The sequence below is a fragment of the Psittacula echo genome, assembly GCF_963264785.1.
Source record: "Psittacula echo genome assembly, chromosome: Z".
Taxonomy (NCBI): domain Eukaryota; kingdom Metazoa; phylum Chordata; class Aves; order Psittaciformes; family Psittacidae; genus Psittacula; species Psittacula echo.
The window spans coordinates 92122451-92137434 of record NC_137742.1 but is presented as its reverse complement, the minus strand read 5'-3'; the positions used below and the strand labels follow the sequence as shown (position 1 = coordinate 92137434).

Genomic DNA, 14984 nt, shown 5'->3' with positions numbered 1-14984 from the left:
GGTTTGGGGATGGTGGTGGGCTTATTTTTTGTTTAAGTATCAGCACTAACCTTTCAAAGAGACCAAACTGCACCGAACACACGCACTGGGTCGCCCCATTATCCCATAGCCCATCGTTCCAAGTGGAGCGTATCGCTGACAGACTGCAATCATTCTCAACGTAATCATGCTTCAGCATCTTACTTCGAAATTTCAACGAGTAAAAATTCCCCATCTCTGTGTGAGATTGCGTCATGAATTCCCTCTGCCTCATACAGCAGGGACAGAAAAATACCACTTTTCAGCCTTGCACAACGCTTGATGTAAGTTTCTGAAAACGAGAGCTTCAGTAAGCCCAAAAGTGTAGGATAATAGAACTCAGTTATAGATTCCTGATAATAGACGTGGTTTCCGTTACTCTGTTACCACATCAAGGATTACTCCTGCTCCTTCAGGAAGGACACAGCACCCTCCTCCTCACAAGCCATTACCATAAAGCGGGATAAACAACAAATACCACCTTATCATTAGCTGCATGGAGCGGTTCCCATTGATTTATGACGCTAAACACTGCAAGGTTGGAGCAGGCTGCAAGCCCCTTTTCTGCAAACGGTATTTCCACGAGAGCATCGTAAAACACAAGGAGTCACCTCACCTGGGCTGGGTTTTGTTCACCAAAAACGAAAAAAAAACAGTAATGTTTTACAACTTGCAGGAATTCTCCCCAATATCAGTTATTAACAACCCCGAGATGGCATTTGCATTTTTATAACCTTGTTACTTAAAAGTGAAACAGTAGAGGGAAGGACTTAGTGGTGGCGTTCCCTGCGTGCTTTAATCCCAGCCTGAGCTTTTTATGCTTGAGAGCACCTTATGATGCTGTAACTAACCTCAAACCTGGAGCAGCAGGAGGGCAACAAACCTCCGAATACAGCAATGTCATGCTTTACAGGCACACTCTCTGCAACAGCATGAATGAAGGGGAAAAAAAAAGCCCCGTTGCCTAGGAAACCCTCCAGTCTTGGTAATTATTACTGTAACTGTCTGCACACCCCACCTATAACAGAAATGAATAATAAATTATCGGCGCTGACTGGCAGCTTTCCGCTGTTGCTTCTGCTCGGCGCTGCGACCTACCGGTGTGCACCGGGAACTGCAGCACCCCTGCACACCCCACAGCCTTCCACAGCCCCACATCTCCCACACACAACCCTCGGGTGGGCTAACGTCACACAACACATGCATCGTGTCACAGCAGCTGCACATTATGCACCTCGTGTCATTGCGTCATGGAATGGTTTGAGTTGGAAGGGACCTTAAAGCTCATCCAGTTCCAACCGCCTGCCACACGTAGGAACACCTTCCACTAGAGCAGGTTGCTCCAAGCCCCGTCCAACCTGGCCTTGAACACTGCCACAGATGGGGCATGTACCACCTCTTTGGGCACCCTGTGCCAATGCCTCAGCACCCTCATGGTGAAGAACCACAGCAAAGGACTGCAGCAAAGAATCACAGGTCGCCTCATCCACCGTGCAGCATTGAAGGACTTCTGCTGGCGGACTAGTTTGTTTAGAAATTAGAACACTCGGAGTGATTTACTGGATTTGATTTAAAAGACACAGCAGGAGTTGGCAAAATTCACATATCATGGGGTTAATGTGGGTTAGAATGGAGCTATTTGTAATACAAAAATATTGCATACCAAATACACACATCTGATTTCTTTTAATCCCAGCTCATTTTTTGCAACATAAATCACTTTGTTAAAATGAACAGCTAAAACAGCTGGTTTAGACACTCTTGGAACACAAAAATCTGCTGCTTTAGATGCTCTAAGTGAGCAATGAAAAGTGCTAAGTGCAACTAGTCTTACAGGAAAGAGAAGGAAATAAATCCAGTTTACCTCTGAGAGCACGTCATGGGCTCCACCGGCCCAGGCCAGCCTGGCAGCTACCAGCACAGACCCAGTTATGGAAACATGCAACAGCAACAGCCATCACCAGTTCCTTCAGCTTCTCCAGGCCAGACGCACAGCTCTGTGGGGAAACCAACCCGTTCTCTGGGTGCAGGCAGCTGCCCAACTGACTTGTGGCCAATTAAAGAAGATTGAAGAGTCAAATCTGCCTCCCAGTAAGGAACAGAAAGGGAGCAGGTAATCTGCAGTGCCTAATTGATGCAGTGATGGCCTTGCAAATGGCTGTGTGGGGTGGCTTCGGGGCACGGCATGGCATGGATGGGACACACTGCTGCCAACATGCTCAGCCTGGACCAAAGACATCTTGTGCAGCAATGGGCCACGTCCCTGCTGAGGACACACAAAACCTCTCAGAATACACCAGGAAGAACCAAACCTCTTGTGGCAGTAGGAAAAGCTATCAAGGGTGTTTCAGAAATAGGATAAACTGTGCTTTTGCTATTACTGAAGTGAATACAACCTCTAACTGCAGCACTGGGGGGAAAAGATGCTCCTATCAGCAGATAAACTTACCACCAGGAGCCCTACATGCCTCAAAAATGGGGCACCATTGCTTCATCCTGGTGTTCGCTTCATCCATGTGTTGGTGGTCACCTGCATCCACTCGTTGGTTTCAGTGTTGCACAAAAAGCAGGTTTTCAGTCCTTACTGAGGCAGGCCTTCAGAAGACCTTTTTTTTACTCTTTAGACTTTCACCTGCTTTGGTAGATTTAGTTTTACTTCAGCATTTGCAAACATTCTGTAAGAACCCTGTAGCCGTCTCTTCTTGCTCCAGGGACTGCACTGAGAATCTAGTAGTAAACCCCAATGAAGAGCCTGACGATGAAACATCATTCCAGGCTGCAAACCCTCTGACAAGTAAATATACTGCAGAAAGGGCACAGACACATTCAGGCTCCCTATTAGGGAAAACACTCATGTGCTTAGTTTTAAGCATGTGGTTAAATCCATTCTTCTTTGCAAAATCTTTGCAACATAAGCACATGCCAAAGTGCATTCCTGAGTAAGGATGCTTCCCTGAACCAAGGCCATAATTCATTAAAACCCAAGGTGCATTTATCCTACTTTTTCCCGTGAGCAGGGATGTGAAAAGAAGGGGAGCTGGGGGGGAGCAGAAAACAAAGAATTAATTTTGATTTGAAACTGATGTATGGTGACAAGGGGCATTTGGTTTTGTTGAAGTAACTAGAAGTGGGAAGTATTTCAGAAGATATCTAAATAAATCTTTTTAAAGGGTTGGGGTTTTTTTTTTTCCTCTCTCTTTCTCTCCTTTTCCCTCTAATTACCCATGTCTGGTAGTCTTGGATCTCAACCCCTTGTTATTTAAAATACATATTCATGGAACTATATTTTACAGTTGCACTGTTCTGGTTACAAAATAGCTTCTACTTTTCTAGGACATAATTTCATTTTGTTTAGCCAAGAATTCATTAAAGAAGCTATAAATAACCTCCTTTAAATATTTAGCCATGAATAGAGGGTGGACTGGCATTGATGGCTTATTTTAGTACTAATGCAATATGTTTTAAAAAAAAAAAAGAATCCACATTTGAGCATGAATCAAGTTAATCATTAACACTTTCAATGTGATCCTCAAGATCTGCTTACAAGGGAGGTTGCTCCTCCCCAGCTGAGCTCTGGGCACAGGAGGGATGCACTACTTCTTCTGCAGTTCTTTCAGCAAGCCATGGTTTGCTCCACTCCATGGGAGGACGCAGCAACACAGAGCTGGGAGCTGCTCCCCCAGCAGGGACTCAGCTACCAGCCCCTTCACACCCTCACGCTGCCCAGCACCTTCTGCCATGCAGCCGAGCATCAGACTTAGATTGAGATGGCCTTTTGTAAAGGGCATCTTAAGAGAAGTCCCAGCGCCTCCACCTCCCTTGTCAGCACGAAGAGACAAAAAGGGATGAAAATGGAGGAACTGATGATGCTGTGTTAATATCCTATGAGCCGTGAGGAGGTGTTCAAGGCCAGGCTGGATGTGGTTCTGAGCAAACTAATCTCGCTGAAGCTGTCCCTACTCATTCTAAGTGGGTTGGACTAGATGACCTTTGAAGGTACTTCCAAGCCAAACTATTCTGGATTCTATGATTTGGGAGCAAAGGTGCAGTTAGTTATTTTAGGGGAAGATAAGAAAACAGCAGGAGATGATGCCCAGCTCATGGACAGCCGAGGTTTGGAGAATCAGATGCTGGCGGCTTTGAGGCTGCCCCTTCATAAAGCCACAAGAAGCACAGCCAAAAGCAAACCCTTCCTTACATCTCCCAAACCTTTTTGCTTCACTTCTTAGGCTGAGGTTTAATGATGTCAGCTGGAAAGTAACACCAGTTTAAAGTACTCCAGCTCCCCATTCCCTCTCAGCCAATGTTTCCCCTTGTTTTCCTTGCTAAACACATTACTCATCTAACTCTGCTGATACGGACATGCTGACAGAGAAAGTAGGAAATTCACTAGCTTCAAAAAACAAAACCACACATAACTATTGAAAAAAGCCAACCCAGTAGTGTGAGTTTTAAACCCAGCTCTGTCACCTATTATCTTTCAAGCAGTGGCCCTGACCAAAGCTGTATCAGCATGAGAGAGAGGATGGCAAGAAGACAGGAAGGAGCTGCTGAGCAGGGACTCCCGAAGCCAGGATTGCTCTCAGTTGTGAGAAGGATACACAGGGATACATGAAACTGTACCCCAAGTGCTGCAGCATTGCTGCCTTTTGAAATAAAGTTGAAGCATGAAGACATTTTTCCTCAGTGCTGACTCCCCCTGGGCATTCTCAAGACAATTACAATGTTTTCTGAGTACACAAAAGAACTAGATTTTGTAATCAGTGTCTGAGTTTATGCTTCTCTCCTTAAGAGCATTGAATTTCCATGCACATTCTTTAGCAGGAGGTTAAAACACAATGGCAGAAGACAATGGACTGCTTTTATGTCCATGTGGTAGTACACACTTCACGCTAGAAATGCAAGTTCAAAATGAAAACCTGTGTTCTTTCCAAATCGGTAGTAAAGCAACAAAACCACACAACTTTCACAGCTTTTTTTACTGAAAATTTAATTTTACAAAATACCCTTTTCCATCAAAGAAACTTCCCTGCAATGTACATGAACCCAGTGTTTTACAGATCTCTACAGTAAGATATCAGAGAGGTTTAAAAGAAGGAAAAAAACTTTCAGCAGACACCTAGTTGCAAAACCTATAACAATGCGAATATAAGTGTGTCTTAAAACACTAAAGAAAGTAATGCAATATAACTGGTGAATCTATTTGAAATGTGAAAAGTTTCCTTAAAATGGTCCATATGGTATGTAGAACATCACAGCTGGCACTAAACTGCCTGTATTTAGGCTTAAACACAAAAACAATGTATGTAAGGAACAGTTTTCTGAAAAAGAACTCAAGTGCTGCTCTTGTAAGGCAAACATACACAAAAGTGCTGACAGCACACAGGGAAACCCACCAATTGAGATGAAAACTCGTGTTCAAACACTGAACCTTTGTTTCTTTAAACTTGCCAATAAACGTTTCAAGGATAACCAACGCCAAACTAACAAGAGGACACCCTTTTAACAAGCGAGGTGTCACACATACAGTTATACATAGTCTCAACAAATATGCCCAGATATATCTGGTTGGCTGGGCAGAACCTAGCTGGGCTGCTGCATCCTGGCAGCTTTGAACTTTGAAATCCTCTTTGGAGGTTCTTCTGATGCTTCAGACAAGACTTCCTCTGATTTCCACTCCAGAATGGTAGGCAGGACACGCAGAGTAACGACTGGGTGTGGTATTAAGGAGGGAGACAAAGGCTCCTTTTCTACAACAGTTCCGGAAAATGCCTACAACAGAGGAGAATACTCAAAATGAGCTAATAAAATGCAAATGTGAAGCTATGCCCATAAGGTCATTACCCTGTATTAGCCTGATTAAGATTGTTATTTCTCTTAATCAAAAGTAAAGAAATGTCTTTAAATCAATGATCATTCCTTGCATAAGTAACCAAATTGTAATTAACCTCAAAATATAGCTTGTTCAAAGATGACCAAATGAAAGACAGTGTCTTAAAAGTACTACTTCATCTCATTCCTACCATATAAGTGATCTAAAAATTTGCTTCCTCACTGACACATGCTCAAGAAATAAAACCACTGATGTAATATATAGCTTCATTTTGGATAAGGAATGTAGAGACTTTGCAAAGTTGGAGCATGTCTGCATTTCCATCATACGTCATATTTTATGACTTAGTATCTTCTAATTGCATCAAGCTGACACACTGCATACAAATTGGCAAGCACACATTTTGTTTGTTCTTCCCTCCTTACCAAATATGATTAAAAAATGGTGAAAGCAATTTATACTTAAGAGAAAGGCAAACTTCCCTCCAACTATTTCTTTCAACTTGCCTCTATAAAAGGTCTCATAAAAACATTTAATGTTTAAAAATTATAATTTATATGCAGTCGATTATGACTTAATCCTTTTCAACTTAGCTAAGAAATGATTTTTGGAAAATGCTGGGAAAACAGCAGCTCAGAACTACTTTTTCTAAACATATTTAAGAACAAAATCAACCTGCTATGTATTGAAAACAGAAAATTCAGAATGCCTAAGGACAAGGGGAAGCAGTTTACATTTAAGGTTTGATGCTCAGACTGGGCACAAAGAATGCACACCAGATTCATTAACTATGCTTAGTTCTGCTTCTTCATAACTCAGTTACCAAGAAAAACAAAGCAAAACAAACCAGCCATTCTTTTCTTGCAGGACCTGCAAAAAGCAGCAGGGTTTTGTTTTCTGCTTCAGTAGCCAAAGCCTGCCTAAAGCTGAGCCTGTACACAATTGCCTTGTTCTAACAACACGGTCATTTTCAGAAACAGGTAAGCAGAATCGTGGTAAAATCAGACGCAAAAGGAAGAAAGTTAGTGTGTACCAAACATATTTAAAATGCCCACAAAACCAATCAAAACCACAGCGTTTAAGAAAGTGTGTCTAACTGGAGTGGCTTGTTCTCTCTCTCCTTAACTTATTTAACACATTATACTGTAGAGAATAATCATGCCATATTCAAAAAACGGACGGAGTGTACTTAGATGTTTTATAGTAATATAGCAAATATACCCCAGAAAGTCTAGAACATGAAGTGCTAACTCTACAGACAGATCTTCCACCATCAATCACATACTGCCTGGATTCGTCTGTAGCTGTTTGTATGAAAAGAGATGATAAACAATAGCTTTTATGATGAATTCGTTTCTTGGAGAAAACGTGGTGGTTTTTTTTTTTAAACAGAGTTTACATTGAACTTGTTCACTGCATTGGAAGCTACTGAAAACTCCATTTCATCTAGTTTGGAAAGAATTAGTGCAAGTTCTTACACAAAAGAAATGAAAAAATATTCTCCCCTGAATTTCAGAGTAGCCGCTACATTTAATTCTTGTAGTCACTCAGTCACTAAAGCAACTGTACATTTTCCCTTACGTTGTACAGTCTCTTTCATTTACAATGAAGCCCTGAACTTTCCAAACATGTGAAAATAGATTTGTTTGGGATCACTAATGGCCCTACTCTGGAACAGGGTAAGTAGACGTGTAGTGCTTCCTTCCACAGGGCAATTCCCAGGGTAAGCAGAGGTGTAGTGCTGCCTTTCACAGGGCATTTCCTCTGTGTTTAGCAAGTCCAAGTAACTCAGCTCGTACTTAATAACTTAATACTTAAAAAACACCACCTGGGAACTAGATGCCAGGAAGCTGTGCAACGTAGGTTGCTGAGAATCAACTCTCCCCTCCCATCAACTATGAAGCACAGATTTCTGGTTTTTCCTTTTTTTTTTTTAACCCTGGTGTATATTCTAAGGGGCATTTTCAGGATGACCCAGTAGACACGACACTGCTTTCAGTCACTTCAGCAATGGACTATTTTGTCAAATCCTCATGGAACAGTATCAGGTCCTGGGGAAGCCACTGACTCGTCTCCTCCCCTCTGCCCCCAGGATGCCTATGACAGAGCTTGTCATCCCACAATGTCCTTATGAAGCAAATTAGGTAGGAGTTAGAAAATTATTTTACAGGAATCAAACTGATGGTAGAGACAACTACAGTCATTAAATTTCTTGGTTTTATCCCTGCCAACGATCAATAATTAATTAAAAACTGTACCTTGGTTGTCCCTGAAGAGGGAGTAAGCTTTTCCGGTAGCTGCTGCTGCCCCTCCTCTTCCTCAAGTATGCCTTCGCTGTTGTCACTCTGAGTGGCTTCATCATAGCTAATACTCCTCTGAACTCCTTGTCTCTCATCAAACTCAGCAGCACTCTTCTCACTGGTATCACTACAAACACTGTTCTCTCTGCTTCGAGACTTCAAAATTGATTTACGAGGGACATATTCCCCATTCACAACATCAACAAAGACTCTATGAAGGAAAAAAAGGAAAATGCTAGCTTTAATAAACCATTTCAGGGTCAGATGACAAAATTACAGTTACCTTGCTTTGTCTTTTGTACAAATTAATTATTATGTGCTTTTCCAACTTTTTTGTTGCAGAATTACAATGCTGTACCTTCTGAGGCATTTTATTTACCAATGTACAACAATCAATTCTGCAGAGCAAACACTGTTATGTCCTTTATTCAAGCATTAAGTTGGTACACTCTTCCAGCAGAAAACTTATAGCTCTTTGAAAAGTGTTAGGAAACAGAACAGTGTGAATTATCCAAGTTAGGAAAAAAAGTAAACTAGACAATTGTCAGGGTTGTTCCAGTGAAGAAAAACAGAAAATCACAATGACTGAAGATTTTCGAGAACGAAGTCCTCATCAGCTGTAGAATACAAATACTTGAAACATTCATTGCACATGGGAATGATGAAGCTTGTTCCTGAAAAGTGCCATAATCTGCTGCTTTCAGTCAAAAAAAAAAAAAAAAAAAAAAGAAAAAAAAGCTTTTAAGATCAGATCAACACAAAGACACTTTTTAAGTATTCTCAAACTGTAAACTGATAAAGAGGCCTCTTCCTACACTTTGTACTCCATCTCCATGCCTTAAAGAAGTCAAGGGTGGGTGGAAGAAAAAGAGTGGCATTATAAGACAGTGTCAATTTTATCAAACTCATGAAGGAGAAGCCCAATGACTGGATGAGTTTTAAGGGTGTTTTTTAACAGCTTTATTCATCAGGCACTCCTGGGAACACTTGCACCTCTTTACAGAAATTGAGGTTCCTTTGCAGAGCTCTGGGAGAGCACCATGGAAGAATCCTCTACCTCATCTTCAGCCTCAGCAGCTCTAATTACAGAAAAGTATTTAAGGTTTCCCACTTTGTGACACATTTTTTGAGATATTCAGGTTCCTAAATACACCAACATATAAATGCAGTGTGATTTTCACAAGCACTTAATCAAACCATTTAATAGGTGTCTGTGTGTATCTTCACAAGCCTAAATACGTGGTTTCACTCTCCTGTCACTTTAGTTTTGTATGTTACAGAGTCCTCTAAGCCCAATAGCATTTCTCAGGCTCTCTTGGCTGTGGGTGTTCTACAGGTGAGCACTTATTTTTATGAAGAATAGAGGCAGGGATGGACTAAAGCCAGGGAGAACAAATGCAAGAGAAAATATGCCAACAGAGACCTGAGTATATTCTGATGACACTGGAAGGAAGAGACAAAAACTGGCAACTAGTAACTGGAAAAGAAGGTGTATTACAAGGGATAGGTCTGGTCAGTTATGCTTGAAAACAAACACAGAAGCAACAGACATGGAATTAACCAGAAAATACAACATCACTGCTGTACCTCTTTACTCAAATCTACTAACAAATTTACCTCCATTTCAGAAGGTCTGAAGAAGTAGGTGAATGATGAATTGCTAACTGGAAAAGAAAACTTTAAGCTTAAAAATGTTTTATGGATATGAAAGTGCAGCAACCATGCAGATGCCACAAACTTTCACTTTTAAGAAGTAAACTCAGTTTCAGCGGTTTCTGTCAGGAAATAGTAGGCTCTTTTTTATACTATAGGTGAACAGAAACAAAAAGAGGTCTGCAGAGGGGAAAGCTCACATGCCAATGCTATGAATCACACACCGGTAAATGTCTGCTGGGGTTTTGATGTTAGGCAGCTCTGGAGTTGCATGGCCATTGCCACTGCCGTTCTTCCGTTTACGCCTGGCCTCTTCTTTTTTTTCACTGAATTTCAAAGTAGTATTTTTTCCTGTGTTTATTCTTACCTGAAAATTGAACACAAAGGATGGTCTAGACCCTAAAATCAACAATCGTTAGGCTGCAGATCAACTGACTTCTGACATTCTCCTATCCAAGCAGCTGGTAACTATGAAGGGTACATAACTTAAACATATGAATGGTAACATTCATAGTGCGAACTGTTTATTCTTTGCTACTTGCAGTAGGCTGGGGCATTTCTTTGCACTAATATGCAATATTTTGCATATAATATATGAAAATCTGCTTGTTCAAACCCTGCTCAACAGCCGAGTTGTTCAACAATTAATTTAAAGTTCACTAAAAAGTAATTTTAAAAACTCCAAGACAGGATACTGCTTTTCCAAAAGCCAGGACAGCAAGCATACCTTTGAAGATCATTTTTTTAATACCGTATTTGATACTGCAGGATCTTAACAGTGGGTTTCAAGCATTTGAGAAAATTCAAAAATGTCACCTACAGTTACCATTCCACATTATCTGCAATTTTCTGTCTTAGATATGGTATGTATGTTTTACATGATCTCTTGAAAGAAAGATAAAAAATATACATAAAGTACAAACCCTTTTAGGTTCAACAGTGTGAGAGAAAAAAATAGTTGGAACAGAGTTATCTCCAACATCTGTATCATCTTCATCATCACTATGATAATAAGTAGAGCCATTAAGGTGGCCACCAAACAAGTCTGAATTTGTTACTTCTTTGTGGAAGTTGCCCCAAGTAACAGAGTCTTCTGCTCTATATGTCCCGTTCAGATCTGTCCTCTTATCTTCTTTCTCCTCTTCAGAGAAGCCTGCATCTTCTCCATTTGTCTCAATTGTATCAGGCATCCTATGGAATGAAAAATATCCAAGTGAATTGAGGCAATTCATACTCTCGAGAGACACAGACGTACAAAATCATGAACAAGCCTGTACGTAATTTTCTTTAGCCAGGTAATGTATTTTTAGCCAGATTGTGGAACCTTTTTTACACCCTGTAAGAATGATTATGTCCTTCCTATGTCGACTGGAAATACCAAAACCATGACATTCTGGCTATATGTATTGCTGTAGGATCAGAACAGATCTTAGGATGTCATTAAATACTAAATGTGTCAACTCCTACATTGTAAATGCAGGATTTTTTTCTAGCCTGTGGGAAATGGGTTTTACTTCCCCCTCTTTTATCATCCTAAGGAAAATATACTATACTGCTGGACTGCTGTGGTTGCACATCAGAGGCAGGTTTTAGAACCTCTGGCCTTGCAGCACATGCTTTGTTCATGTTCTACCCTTCTTCCACTTATTATAATTTTAACTGCATTTAATCAATAGATTACCAGCTATCTGCACTCATGGCAAGATCTTTTGTGTACAAACAGAATCACACGCCTGTAGCTTTCTGAGTTCCAAACCTGACACTGCTACTGCAGCACTGTACCTATCAAGTTCACCAAGTAGAATTTCTTGTCTCTCCAGCTCTTCTAAGCGAGCCCACAGTTCCTCTTCCGACTGAAAACGGCCCACAGATTTTGTATCATTTCCATTCACTGGAAAATCCACCTCAAAAACATTTGATACTTTTGGCTTTGAGTGAGGTTTGTGAGCAGTTCGGTATCTTCCTGTGTAATGAAAAATAAGATGCAATTACTAAAGCAACTGACAAAAAAAACTGAAACCCACAACCCAAAAAAAGCTTGGGTGGTGGGAAAAACCCACAAAGGAATCAAGGGATACAAGCAGAACATTTTCCATTTCAAATTATTGTTTAACTGTTTAAGTGAAAACTGTCAATGAACCAGAGCACCAGCAGAGGATAATAGTCTGATAGTCTCCGGATGTTACAGACATACCGAGGCAAAGCAGAGATGTTTATTGACAAAGCTGGAGACACTGATCCTATGACACTTTTATTACAACATGGCATTTTTTACCTCTTGTATGAAACAGCAGACTCTGACTTGCTCTGATAGACACCAGCGTGTGAATGTGACATTTGCTCAGCTCACCATTAACAGCAACATTTTATTTACCAGGAAAACAAACCTAGCTCGTACTTTTGCTCATTTTGGGCAAAGTTACCTATATTTAAAGAGCAAAGCCTTTTTGGTTTTGGTTATGTTTTTTTAAATTTAGAGTGAAGATCATTAAAAATGATCCCCAGAGTCATCTGGAAAATCTGCCCAAAATACAGTCATTATGTATCACTTACTTTAGTGAAAAATATCTACTCTGAAAAGCATAGAAAAACCTGTCTTTCAGAAATTATAAACATAAATCCCTTTAAAGATTCAGAGGTGACCCAAGATACACACTTGTGAGTAAACGGTAGTCGCCAACAAGTTTTTGCTGGCATTTAAAAGCTTTGCTACCCAGTAAAATGGTGCATCTACTGAGGATGGGGAATACTTTTTACCATTTATAATGCTGTCTAGCACATAGGGAACAAACGGCCTGCCAACAGTACTAATGCTCTAGCCCTGTCTGTGTGAAGGGCAAGACTGCTCCTTCAATCCCTCTTCTCCCTGAGACCAGAAGCTCCTTGGGCATCGCCTGTATCTGCACAGTCCCAGGCAGCTTCACAAGAGAAATTCCCACTCTCTGCCCATCAGCTCCCCCCACACAGCATCCGCACCTCTCTGCAGGAGGGAGGATCCTTCCCCTTCCATTCCTCCCACAAATACACCCAATGTTTTGTCTGTACAGCAGGACTCCAATATCTCTGTGGGGCTTTATGAAATTCTTTGTGCATCTAATCAACAGTCATAGAGTGTCGTCGTTATTCAGCAGCCTTCAAGTTTTAGAATCTCTTTCTCTTAACTAATTGTGTGGCCATTTTTTTAATTTTAAGGACTCGTGGCTTAAAGATATCCTTATTCAAATACATCTGCTTATACTTTAATCCTGAGTTAAATACAAATTCAATAGCAACATTAAAAAGCAAACAGGTGACTGTAAGTACTGTTGGAATGTGCATCCCCTACTCTTCCACGGGATAGCATTTTTCATCATCTCATTAAGAAAAGACTGAAAAGTACTTTATTGAGATTTGAATATAAATAGAGGTAAGCCAAGCAATCAGAGTAGCTTGGGAGAATTTCATCTGGTATAATTACAAAATTAATAAATAAAATTTGGGAGGATTAGTTAACAATCTATTTCAATTTGATTTTCAGATTATGCCCTCCCAATTTCTTTCTGTTACACTTCAGTGTTAATCACTGACTTGACTACCAAGGTAAGCATGTGGCTTCCTGAAAACCAGCAAGTGCTTCAATGTGCCAGTGGTTTTCCCTCCTCATTCTAAGAAACTTGTCCATTAGGAAATCAGGTCAGATCTCAAAGACAACAGAGGATAACCACTTGCTGCTTCAATATCCACTGTGCTCACTCACCCCCACTACAAAGCACCACCATTACCTTCATACACTAACAAACAAAAAAAGTGAAATATTAAAATCCAAAATGGAGAGTACACTAATGAGATGCTCAGGATGCTTGTCCTTGTCTTCCTTGGAGATACAGCCCATTTCCACATGAACAAAACCAATTCCTAGGCTGCTGCAGCTCAGGCTGCCTTAAAATAATCACCAAGTTGTTCTTTTAGTTACTTCTCTCTCAGTCTCGATAGAGATTGGTGCTGACAGAGAACGTACTAATTCTCACTTACAGATTATCAGCAAAAGTTAGGATGATTTCAGAAGACGATGATGATGAAAGTTCAGGAGACAGTGAAGCTGCACAAAGGTTTACCTGGCATCCACAGCATGCTGCTGTATTAACACTGCTACAATGGAATGCATTTCCCAGAATGTTACTCCTCCTATTTTGCAATGACATCTACCCAGACCAGAGATACCCCCTGTTGTGGTTTAACCCCAGCCAGCAATTAAGTACCATGCAGCCACTTGCTCACTCTCCCCTGCCTTCAGTAGGATAAGAAAGAGAATCAGAAGGTAAAACCCATGGGTTGAGATAAGAACAGTTTAATAACTGAAGTAAAATATAGTAGGAGTAACAGTAATAGTAATAATACAAGGAAATACATAGAGATAAAAATAAAAGCCAAAAAAAGACAAGTGATACACAATATAATTGCTCATTGCTTGCTGACTGATGCCCAGCCCATCTCCAATTCCCCCCAAGTTTCTGTACTAAGCATAATGCTCTGTGGTACGGAATGACCTTTTGGTCAGTTTGGGTCAGGTGTCCTGTCTCTGCTCCCTCCCGGCTTCTTGTGCTCCTTCTCACTGGCATAGCATGAGACTGAAAAGTCCTTGATAAGGGTAAGCAATACTTAAAACAACTAAAACATTGGTGTGTTGTCAGCACTTGTTCTCGACTAAAGCCAAAACACAGCACTGCACCAGCTACCAGGAAGCAAATTAACTCTATCCCAGACAAAACCACGACACCTCTTAGTCAGCCTTGGCAAATAAAGAATACTGTGATTTATTCCAGAAAAATGGAATGTTGAACTGCCCGGCTTAGGCCTTTGCAAATCACAAAGTACTACTCCTTCTCAAAATGTCCAAGTGATGCTATTTTCAGACTGCAAAATTACTTCTTCCTCCAACTTTGCCTGAGTCTTATCTATCAAGCACCACTTCAGATGGCACAGAAATTATCCAATCCCTCAGCACAACTATCTTTCTTTCCCAGCATCCTCTCCAGAAAACATCAGGAAGTATCTGCTTCAGTACAGTGGCTGAGATTGTTTTCACGTTTGTTTCACTGACATAGGGGAACACCCCAGTGGATGACAACATTTCCATCGTCCATGTATGTCTCATCCCTGTTGGTGCCTCTTCCCCTCGCTGCTGACACTGCCTGCATCCT

At 40.9% G+C, this 14984-nt stretch overlaps 1 protein-coding gene across 3 annotated transcripts in view; it reads right to left on the bottom strand.

The window, feature by feature from the left end:
• Nucleotides 1-5029: 5029 nt before the first annotated feature.
• The window catches only part of URI1 (URI1 prefoldin like chaperone), a 43153-nt gene continuing 33198 nt past the window's right edge, over nt 5030-14984 (bottom strand). For 2 of the 3 annotated variants that reach the window (XM_080638152.1, XM_080638151.1), the window contains exons 7-11: nt 11587-11767; nt 10728-10995; nt 10029-10171; nt 8110-8362; nt 5030-5790 (exon numbers count right to left, since the gene is read on the bottom strand). In XM_080638152.1, coding sequence (XP_080494278.1) covers nt 5602-5790; nt 8110-8362; nt 10029-10171; nt 10728-10995; nt 11587-11767 — 1034 coding nt within the window. In that variant the 3' untranslated portion in view covers nt 5030-5601. The remainder of the gene's footprint in view (nt 5791-8109; nt 8363-10028; nt 10172-10727; nt 10996-11586; nt 11768-14984) is intronic. The other variant, XM_080638150.1, reaches the window with a different exon arrangement.